The sequence below is a fragment of the Sinocyclocheilus grahami genome, unplaced genomic scaffold, assembly GCF_001515645.1.
Source record: "Sinocyclocheilus grahami isolate Dianchi unplaced genomic scaffold, SAMN03320097.WGS_v1.1 scaffold402.1, whole genome shotgun sequence".
Taxonomy (NCBI): Eukaryota; Metazoa; Chordata; class Actinopteri; order Cypriniformes; family Cyprinidae; genus Sinocyclocheilus; species Sinocyclocheilus grahami.
In genome coordinates, this window is record NW_015505581.1 from 76,576 (window position 1) to 88,267 (window position 11,692).

An 11,692-nucleotide genomic window follows, 5' to 3' on the forward strand; every position below is an offset into this window, starting at 1 on the left:
ATAATAAAGAACAAGCATGTAGGAACCCCATTGTGATGGAAATATCCTGATTAGACAACACCTCATGAGGCAGGTCAAAAGGTCCAGCATCTTTACAGTTCAACAGAACCAATTCTGGGTGGTTTGTGAAGGCTGTGGCTTTGGTGATTTTTAGAACGAAAATTTAATATTTGTGGTATGGAGGCCCTCACTCAACATGCCAGTCAGCTTCTGTTCATTATGAACTCATGGGCTTGACGGCAATGGGACACTCCTCCCCCATGGCAGACAATACGGAGACCTACAAGAGCTCCGAGTACACTCTTAAAAATAAAGGTGCTTCACGATGCCATAGAAGAACCTTTTTGTCTAAATGGTTCCATAAAGAACCTTTAACATCTGAAGAACCTTTCTGTTTCACAAAAGGTTCTTTGTGGCGAAAGAAGGTTCTTCAGATTATAAAAAGGTAAGAAAGAGATGGTTCTTTAAAGAACCTTTGACTGAATGGTTCTTTGTGGAACCAAAAATGGTTCTTCTATGGCATCGCTTGAAGAACCTTTTGAAGCACCTTTATTTTTAAGAGTGTAGTGAAAAAGAAATCACAAAAAAAAAAAGTTAAGAGTCTTTCAAAATGACATGGTAAAATACTAGAAGTACTTTTTAAAGTCAGCATAAAATGAAAATTCACCCCATCTTTCTAATTGCATGTTATAGATCTTATCATGCATGATTAATCCATGTATTGGCTTTATTTAACCTTTTATTTAACGTTTAATCAGAATGCCATAACTCGATCTTTCTGTGAAACACCAGACTTCTCTCTGATGATGTACGCCGGACTCCTCCAATCATTCAGTCCGCTTAAAAACAGCCCCTCCACAATCGACTGCAACCTTGCATTCATTTTTCATTGCAACAACACCCACATCACAAAACCTATCCATCGGTTATCGATTGGAACCAGGTTCTCATCCAACATTTTTTTTCTTTTTAGAATCTGTAACACTTGGATATACATCCCGAAGTTGGAGAAAGATTGATTAAATTCAAATTAAAATGTAAGTCAAATTAAAATGTAATATAAAGCTGCATGTACATCACTAATAGTTATGTCAATGGATACGCAATGCAAGAATCATAATAACGTAAATGCATATTATATGGCATATTGTATGCAGCTATAAGTTTGATTGCATCATACAATAATTGCTGTTAATAGTGTTCATCGTCTGTTTGATTACGTCTTTAATTGATTTTTCCGTACATTTCTGCTATGTGTACATTAACTGACAGTCACCACTGATAAGCTACCACTAAATATTGTAGAAACTTAATTTTCTGTTAAGTTGCTTTGCAACGATTTGTATCGTGAAAAGCTCTATACAAATAAACTTGAATTTAATTGAATAATATATGCATGTTTTTTTAGGGATGGGAAGATTCACCGATTCGCACCAGTACATTGGCATAAAAGTTAACTATGCGATGGATCGATGTAAAAAGTGTGCATCGACTAAGTTGGCATTTGTATCACGGTGCATTGTTTCTAACATGTTTGCATCGGTAAAAACGATTTATTTATATATAATAACTAGTGGATGCGCTATACTTTTATTATTTAGAAAGTGGCCAAAAATCTGTGACTAATATTTTATATGTAGATTGATTTCTCCTCTCTAAACGGTTTCTCAAATACATGGGCCGATTACCAGTTTCAAGGTATACCGCGATTTGAAAATTTCAAAGTTTCTAGCTCATCACCACCGCTGCTGCTGCGTGAATCTGACGATTCACAACACTACAGAGACCCGAGGCCTGTTTCATAAAAGACGCTAAGAAAAGAGGGGATTAAAGTCCAAAACCTTACTTGAAATAACCTAACAAATCAATCCATAAACGACTATTTAAGTTTACGCAATCTCACTTATTTGTGCACACTTATTCTTAAGCAGCCCTTAATGTCGATCATGAATCAAATCCATCTACCATGGCAAACAGCGAATACATTTGTGCTGTTTAATGCATTTGAGACGTTTCCTCAGTGCATAACTGACATGTCACAGGTATATTTTTTTATCTGTAAATGTTAGAAAGTCATGCAAATATATCCATTTTGCTGTCGGGAGTGGGCGAGGCTTACGCGAGTGAAACATGCGCGTTAAACAGACGGAGCACAATCGGGAAAAAAAACTCAAATAATTGTATGTGAGAGAGTCGGCGCTTGATCTAGGCCTATGTCTAATTTGCTTTATGGAACCAAATCATTTGATAATGAGTCAGACTAACTGAAATAACCCTGGCTTATTTGGTAAACTTGTCTTATGAAACAGGCCTCGAGGCATTAGAAGTGATCATATTTTTTCCATTGCATCAAATCGCAATGTGTTGAATCGAATCGAAATCGGATTGCACTGCATCGTAATAGGGGTGAATCGTATCATATCACATCGGTAGCTGCTTCATATGTATCATTAATGTATCATATTGTTGGCTATGCATCGAGATGAGTACCGCATCGGCCTCATTTTGGAGATGCACATCCCTATAAGTCAGGCTTAAAATGCAAAACTCAATTTTATACCATATTGCTGCATTTATGCCATGTCATAACACATGACAACCCGAAACATTTTACTCAGAGCTGTTCTTGTACTCTGACTTAGGAATTATGAGTTTCTATGGAAACACTATTAACAATAAATGCTAATTAATTTCTTGCATTATTAAGACATTAGCAACACAGGAATTAAATGAAAAAAAAAAAAAAAAACTGCTTAACTACATTTAATCTTGCTGAAACAGCAGCCATTTTGAGTGTTTCTGCATGAAGTTTCAGGAGTCAGATGGCCAAAGTCTGAACTCTCAGAAAATTCAAAGTTTAAAAGTTGTAATTATGGTGAATCCAACATGGTGAGAACGCATCTTATGTAAGGGGGGTCTATGATCAGTCTCTATATCAACCAAAGGGTCCTTGTCCTGAACGAGATTGAAGACCCCTAATCTAAATTCAATTAAGTCTATTAAAAATATTAAACTAGCTAACAGTGGAAACACTATACTCAGGTGAATTTAAAAACAATGTAATGGCTACAGACCAGAAATTCACCCCCAGATTCAAATTTGCTCTCTATTTCTTTGCCCAGATCCCCATCAGGCAGCTTGAGGTCCTCACGCAAATCTCCATTATCCTTCAACAGGGAAAGGTAGCCATCGGTAATGCCAACCAACTGTGCAAAAGGAAAGACAGAAAAGCCACATTATTTCAAAACACCACAGAATCAAATCTGGTTTAATAATAAAACAAGTACAAATGTCATATGTGAACATGACTGATGAACATTGATTAAAAAAAGGCCTAAAGGTGATTATGGTCTGAACTTACTTGACAGTCCAGTCTCTTGATGTTAGGAACATCTATGTTGTGGGTGGAGGGACAGATATCTTAATTTTTCTTTCCAGTAATGGAATATGTCAATTCCAACCAAGTGCACCTGAAAAGGAAATGAAGCCTCAGCATTTAGGATTTTTAATGATAACGTTACAGATTAAATAAAATGCAATGTATTAAGAAATTTGGCCTGTAACCATAAGCATTTGGCAGTGAGTTTATTAACATGATACCTTGACATGTCCATGCTTGCCAGTCCTGGATGTAGACGTCTCCACAATCTTGCAGGAACGCCCCTTTAGCACCACAAAGCCATTCTTACGCAGAGCACTGCACTGCACGGGGATGGTCAGAGAAGCGCCAGCATCTCCACTGGTGAAATCAGTATCAAGATCAGTCATGATGGATTAAGCGTAGAGGATTCTGTGCACAGAAGAAAATGGCAATGATACATGGTATTTACATAAGCAAGGTTCTTCACAGAACACAGGTACATGAAAAATTATGAAAATCTAAGTTATCTGCATGGTACTACCATGACGCTATGCTCAAAAACCCTTAGCAATACCACAATACATGTACAAAAACATTACTTTTTTTGGTAGTTTTTAAAGAGACAGTTCACCCCAAAAAAGGAAACTTGTGTTATTTACTCAGCCTTGTGTTGCTTTAATGTTGTACCTGTCTTTCTTACTTTCTTTACTGGAACATAAAAGATAACATGGGAAATGTCTCAGCTTCTTTTTCATACAATGGAATCAACAGTAACCAAAACTTTTAAGTTCCACAGAAGAAAGTCATACAGGTTTGGATCAACATGAGGGGGAGTTTTTGGGTGAACTGTCTTTTTAAGTGTGGTAAAACATTAGTTTGCTGAATTGAAGATTGAAAAGTTCAATTTGTCTGGTAATCTGCATACAATAGACTTAATTCAGCAGAGAGCATGTTAAAGCTAAACTAACTTTTGGCCTGGTTGAAGTGCTCTAATAGAATAGACTGTAGACTGTTGGAATGTTAACTTAAAGCTGCAGTCCGTAACTTTTTTGGTTAAAAACGATCCAAAATCAATATTTGAGCAAGTACATAACCAGCCAGTGTTCACAACATCTATCTTATAATAATGTTTTCAAATTTGAGTGGTACTGGTGGGTTTTCGCAGGAAATTCGAGCATGGCACTGCATTATTACGTCACGTCTGTAAACATAAAGAAGTTGTCCTGGCTACTAGGCTATCTCATGTGACTGAGGATAATGCAGGTGACCGATCGTTTATAGCCTTTTCTCAGAGCAGCTAGAATAATTTAATTTATCATTTTAATGGCGGATTGTAATCCAGAAAGGATGTGTTTATGAAACACATGTGAATGAAATTTAATTATATTCCAGTTTTAAATGTGCATCTGATTACAGATAGCCTGGGATTACACAAGATTTGTATTTTAAAGACAACCAGTTCGAAGGGAGCATAATTATCTTTTTGGGTTAAAAGGATTTCTTTATATGAAATTCGAATGGTATGACAATTAGAGATTAGACCGTACAGAAACTGAAATATACTATTACACACTATATACACATAGTCATGCAATCCTGATGTTGTTAAAGGGGTCATCGGATGATTTTCCACAAGATGATATGATTCTTTAGGGTCTTAATGAAAAGTCTGTAACATAGTTTGGTTAAAATTTTTCAATGGCAATGTAAAAAACAAATTTTTTACCCTGTCAAAAACAAACGTAGTCCACTGCGCGTCTTCAGCGGCTCAGATGTCAGGAGTAAATGACAACTGCTATGTTCATTATTACATCCAACAACAGAACACCTCCTCGCTTAGGAGTCATTCTTGTCATCTTCTGCTCCGGCGGTGAAACAATGGCGGACTGAAGACAGCTCACTCAGGGCGGGTCTAAGGTAAGACGCCAGTCCAGTCTGTGCTGAAACACTACTGTAATCAAACTATTGTGGGAGGGGCCTGTTTTTGTGACGTCACACAGACAGGCATCTGAGATCGGCTCGATTTGAGAAAGGGGTAAAGATTTTAGTAGATTAAAAAAAAACACTGGGTGGATTTTTATCATTATAGGGTGGTTGTGTACACACACTGCCAACACATATTTCAGTTCAAACAACTTGTAAAAGTGCATGTAGCATCCAATGAGCCCTTTAACATTAATAATTTGAGAATAAAGTATAACAATAATAATAATTTGCATGGTTTTATGTGATATGAGCTAACCGAACTTTAGATTAAATCGCCATTGGTAGCGTGATTTATTGTAATGCTTTTTTTCCTCAGTTGGTCAGAACAAACGTGGAAGACTTGTTACTTACTTTTTTAGATGACAATATCCGGTGAAAATTCTTATTAGGGTCATATATTCCGAGACGTAGGCTAGAATCTGTGATTGCGAAGTACAGTAAATATCCACATACTCCTCAAAACATTAGGGTGTTTTCAGACCTGTAGATCGTTTGCTTTGTTCCGAAACAGGGACTTAATTTGTTACAGTGTTGCATTTTCTTCTTGGTTCGGTTTGCGTTCACAAGGCAACACTGCAAAGCGTACCAAACTGTGTTTATGCATGTCACATGTGAGTAAAGATGTCCTCTTATTGGTCAGAGTTCACCTGTTTACGTTCCACTGCATCATTCATCAGATGGATTGACAAATTCGCTCCGCAGGCTTTTTGTGGCTTTATTGCTGTCCTGGCATATGCAAACACTTACGAAGGTAGCCGTTACTCCTGCTTTCAGTAAGTTAACCGCTGACTAACCTCAACATTAACAACAACATTGAAATAAGAGCGCATGCTTTTTTATGTGTATCTGACTGACACTCCCGCTCTAATATATCTATATATAATTATATTTTAAGATTTTATATATATATATATATATATATATATATAAAATGCAGTTACAGCCAGTGGGAATCAAGGCTTCGTCCGGACAGCATTCTTGTAATGCGCGGAGAAGAATTAATTACACAACGTTTTAATATGAAGAGCTGCTCTTTGGTTTTCAACTGCAATAACAAATATTCTCACTCACAGAATCAGACACTGACTGCTGGTTTTTATATAGCATATTTCCCATTATGAATTATGATACCGCTTGGTTCGTTGGTCCGTTGGGTCGGATTGCTTTCTCACCACGAGCAAACCGCTCCAGAGTCCATTTGCAATCGGGCCGAGACCACCTCTTCAAGGAGGTCTCGGTACTCTTGTTTGGTCCGCTTTTGGTGCACACCCGAGTGCAATTGCTGCATTCACACCTGTCCAAACAAATTGCACCAAGAAGGACAACAAACTCATGCGATTCAACCGAACTAAATGAGGCAGGTGTGAAAGCACCCTTAGATTCATCCGCGCTGGAGCCGTGCCGGAGCACAACCCACGCAGGGAACATAATTCTGCAAAACAGCTGCAATTGCAGGTTTTCAAACAGAGATGGCGACAAAGATGCAAAACTTACGGTCTGCAGCTTTAAACTAGACTAACCATACTCATTGCCAATGTCCTAAATTTTAACAAATCTACGAATCATTAACAACTAACTACCATGGCCTGGCTAACAAAAAGTAAGCGTGTAAAGTTAAACACTACCTTTACCAAATCTAATGCAGTCGGACTCGGAGCAGTATGAGTGCTTGGGCTGGATGAATGACTCACTGTTGCACATAAAGTTAACCGGAACTACTGAATTGACCGACTCATTTAAAGACTGTTTATGATCTCATTAACTGTATAAACCACGATTTTGCTCACAAACTATGGCACATCATTCGTAATGGAGTAAACAGAGAGGTTCGCATCTGAATCAAGAACTTTTGGCAGGCAGTTATGCTGCGCTGTTTTAGCTTTGCATCAGTATGACACATGCAAAATAAAACAACTTTACACCCAAACGCGCTGATCCACACAATCGACCGCTTCAGGACACTGTCTTCAATCGCCAAATTCTCTTTCCAGAGTTGTGTCCACCCACTGTACTGTATTCAGATGATTTGCCTATAAATGTTGCAATGCTGGAACATTGAAAACGCCAGTCATTCCCTTCCAACAAAAGGCAGAGAGACTTGCGCATGCCAGTCCACCTTTACAGCGACGAGATTCTCATGCACGAAGAGAAAGCGCTTCAGCTGTGTAGTGCTCAGATTTAAGCAGGAAATACAAAATTCACAAAATAGTAGAAAAGCAAAATGCCAAGGGGAAAAAAAACATTCTTTTGGATTTACCAACAAATATTGTAATTGATAAAAAAAGTAGGCCTACACCTATCATTGAAAACACGTGGCAATTGACTCGCCCTGCTATATCTCAAACACACTGTACCTTTGACCAAAGAGCAAATTAAACCTTTTTGTTCAAAGTCAACCTTCCTTAGTTGAATGTATGCAAGTCTTGTAGCCTATTTACTCCTTCCATCAGAAATGACAAAATATAATGATATTGGAGTTCATAGGTCATTATATTTAATCTAGTATGATCAACTACCAAAAAGTTTAGGAGAAGGAATTGAAGACTACTTTGAGGCTCCCATTCAGCTTCAACAAGCCTCCACATTCCACCTTTATCAACACTGATAATAATACGTTTCTTGAGGACCAAATCATATTAGAATGTTTTCTGAAGCATATGTGAAACATATAATAATATTGCACAATATTAATGTTTTTACAAATAAATGTAGCCTTAGTAAGCACAGACTTCTTTCAAAAACATTAAACATTTACCAAATCCAAAATTGTGAATGGTAGATTAAAGTACAGTAATGTACACAGCATCTTTGCAATGGCTTTCCAGGTACTTTGACACTCATCAAACTGCCATGGAGTATCATTTAAATGGAAGAATGACAAAAGCAACAGACAGCAAAAAGGGTTTCAGCACCATTGTGTTTTAAAGGCCTTTCTATGTACTGTATCAACAATTCATGGACTCGGCTGCTATTCCTATACTATAGGTGCAAATGTAAATAAAGTAACTGTTATTTCCTAACAGTCTTATATCCAGTAAAGCAAATCATTGCTATGGCATGTTTGTTATTGGAATGATTTACTTTAAAACATTAAAAATTTTATAATGGCAAAAGTACACAAATGTAATACCACCACTGTAACTCGAACAAAATGTAAGAATATTCTCTATGCACTAACCAACTGTATGTGATGTTCTTTCATAGGTTCATTTTTAAATATTTATCACATATATGCATCCAAGTTTATAATCTTCTTTCAGGTGACTGTTTGAGCTGTATGACACAACCCAATCTCTCTATATTACACTAAAAGGACAAGTCACATTAATAAAATACACTGAAAAATATTATTTTATAATGCCTTTGAAATATCTTTAACAGATATATAACTTTGGGAATATAAAAATAATATACAATCATTTAAGTCTCAACATCAGTTGCACCAAGGCCAGTGCATGTCTATATTGTGCACCATCTTTCACAATTATGCTGTTGTGTTTAGTTAATCTCTTTACCTGCTTCAAGACCAATTATTTCCTGTCAAATGATGAGCCAAGTCATCAAGCTCTCGGTGCGAGGCTCTGTGGAATATACAGCAAATCAGTTCTGTCCTAACAGGTGAGTTCTGTGACAGCAGTAACATCGTTCATTCCACAGTTTTAATAAGATAACGGTCCCTTTCAGGCCTCTGTAGAGCTCTTGAGCTGCACCATCTCAGCCTCTTCTTGAGGTTTGGAAGGGGGGGCTCCACGTTTGCGGTGGAAGACAGCGGCTATCTCCTCAAAAGTCTTCCCTTTTGTTTCAGGTACACGCAAGTAGGTAAAAACAGTGAAGCCGAATAGGAGTACTGCAAAAATTACGAAGACATAGCTCCCACAAAGACCCTAAGGACCAAAGCAGAGTTATTCGTATTTTGAAGACCTTATGTAATGATGGCATGTAAAGATATTGCACAATATTAAAGGTTCAGGGAACTCAATTTACCTCTAAATAAGGGAAAAACATGCCAACAATGAAATTACATGTCCAGTTGCAAAACCCAGCTAATGCGATGGCTGCTGGACGCGGCCCCTGACTGAAGATCTCCGCCACAATGAACCATGGGATTGGTCCAGGACCAATCTCAAAGAACGACACGAACAGGAATATGGCTGCCATGCTGAGGTAGCTCATCCACGTGTAAACGTCCTGAGAAGCAGAATTAAGAGTGAGACATAAAACAAACACGATAGAGCAATTCAGTTCTACTCGAGTTTTCTTCATTTCTGATAAATTATGGTTGTCTATTATATTTTTTTAAAAATGCAGATGATACCTGAAAAGCCATGCCCACTGTCATGGCCACAGCACAGCAGCACATTCCTCCCAACCCAACCACAGTGAGAGTCCGTCTGCCCGCTCTGTCCACCAAGACCACCTGTAAAAAAAAAACACATGAATGAACAGGACTGTTCAAGAATGGCCAGAATGATCTGCAATTGCTGTATGCTTAAAGACTTTTTAAAGGTTTTCAGAAGTTTTTGTCATTTTTTTTAATGCCATATACTGACATCTAGTGGCTTTAAACTGCTAAACATGCTTTATAGGGGGAGAGAAAAAATACTAGGTAAATACTGGGAAAAAACGTCTCAGTTACCCCAAATTCAATGTAAATATTTAAATATTTTGTTATTATTATTTATGATTTTTCTAGCAGTTTGGTGTACATTTGTATATTTATCCATATATGTTTTGTATTCCATTTTTATCAAACATTTATTAATTATTTTATTTATATATTGTTAATTTATAATTATTTTATATATTTTTTAACTATTATTTTTTTCTAGGGATTTGATGGTCATGTTTACATCCCCACCAGACTTTTGGGTTCCCCCACCACCAAAATTCCCTCCCAATTCAGCCCCTGGTTACCAAGATAAAATTAACCTATTTGGCTGATCATGTGATCACAACATTGTGGCCTTCATGAGGTGACCCTTGTATTTTTATTAAGCTGTATAAATCTGTAGTCTTCATCTCATGTGAGTTCACATTTAAACCATATTTTTCAAAATTACTTAATTTAATTATTCTTTAGAGCTAAAACTTTCTTGAGTGAAAATCAGAAAATGACTTTGTCTACTCCGTTGCGCTTTCATGCACCAGATTGATCAAAACCTGTTCTGAATGGATTGTTTGATTTAGAGTAGCTCTTGACTCTTTACTCAAAACTGTTTTCACGTGCAGGCTGCCCTTGAACTAGCAGAGATAAACACTGCAAAGTCCCCGATAACATATGGTTGCTCTCCAGCTCTATGAGCCGAGAGAAGACAGGCTTTAGCCACCTCTCCAGATCCAGCAGTTATTATAACTTAATCCATTCACAAGATTCAAGGTGAGATGTCTCACTGGGTCATGGTATATTAAATATGAGCATGATTAATAATGTCAGCACAGATTTGTATAAATCTAACCTAAATAAATGACACATTTTGATCACAGTGCTAATGAGAGCTGCTCTGCCTTCAGTTGCAATCTGTTGTCTAAAGAAACATGCTCTCAACTAAGTTGGAAAATCTGCAATATCAGTCTTGAGTTATTATCAAAAAGCATTAAGAGAAAGTAAGACCCGAGAGGCAACAGCACTCTGCTGTTTCTAAGAGACAAGAGCCTGTTCCTCAGCAGCCAGTGTTTGCCTTTAAATTAGTGTCTGTTTACCGACACAAGGGTGAAAATGATGTTTATAACTCCCATTCCAATAGTGGCATACACAGGCTGACCAACCCCCGCAGTCTGGAAGATCGAAGTAGAGTAATAAAAGATCTAGAAAAAAACAACAAAGAGAAGATCAAATATTACAGTTGTCTAATAGTAATGGGGTCCATAAAATGTCAATTGAAATGTTTTTTTTTTTCAATGAAATGGGAGTATAAAGGTAGATTGAGCGTACAGCGTTGATCCCAGAGAACTGCTGGGATAAATGCATCATCAGGGCCACAAAGAGCTGCTGGCGGTACACCGAGGAACGGAGCAGCCGCAGGATGGACATTTGCGCCTCATTCATGGCCTCCTCTTTCTCTGCCTGCATCTCTGCTATGTCCTTTGAGGTGTCGTAATCTCCCTTCAGCCTTTTCAGACCTACCAGAGGGAAGAACTGAGAATCATTATTTCAGAAGAATATCAGAATATTTTAATTTTATTAAATTTTTTTTTTTACGTTTTAAAAATCGCTCTAGTCTATGAGAATAGCTAATCCCAACCACAACTATAACAATAATGACATAGAGGAACAATATACTTGGAATCACTTTCATAATATATATATATATATATATATACAGTATATACAGTATATATATATAT

At 37.2% G+C, this 11,692-nt stretch overlaps 1 protein-coding gene and 1 pseudogene across 2 annotated transcripts in view; both read right to left on the reverse strand.

Moving 5' to 3' along the window:
• Positions 1-217: 217 nt before the first annotated feature.
• LOC107550593 (eukaryotic translation initiation factor 5A-1-like) lies at positions 218-3,768 on the reverse strand (annotated as a pseudogene).
• A 4,430-nt stretch (positions 3,769-8,198) lies between these two features.
• The window catches only part of LOC107550598 (solute carrier family 2, facilitated glucose transporter member 2-like), a 31,171-nt gene continuing 27,677 nt past the window's right edge, over positions 8,199-11,692 (reverse strand). For both annotated transcript variants that reach the window (XM_016231907.1, XM_016231906.1), the window contains 5 exons: positions 11,280-11,467; positions 11,048-11,152; positions 9,663-9,764; positions 9,332-9,535; positions 8,199-9,231 (listed from right to left, as the gene is read on the reverse strand). In XM_016231907.1, the coding sequence (XP_016087393.1) occupies positions 9,028-9,231; positions 9,332-9,535; positions 9,663-9,764; positions 11,048-11,152; positions 11,280-11,467 (803 nt within the window). In that variant the 3' untranslated portion in view covers positions 8,199-9,027. The remainder of the gene's footprint in view (positions 9,232-9,331; positions 9,536-9,662; positions 9,765-11,047; positions 11,153-11,279; positions 11,468-11,692) is intronic.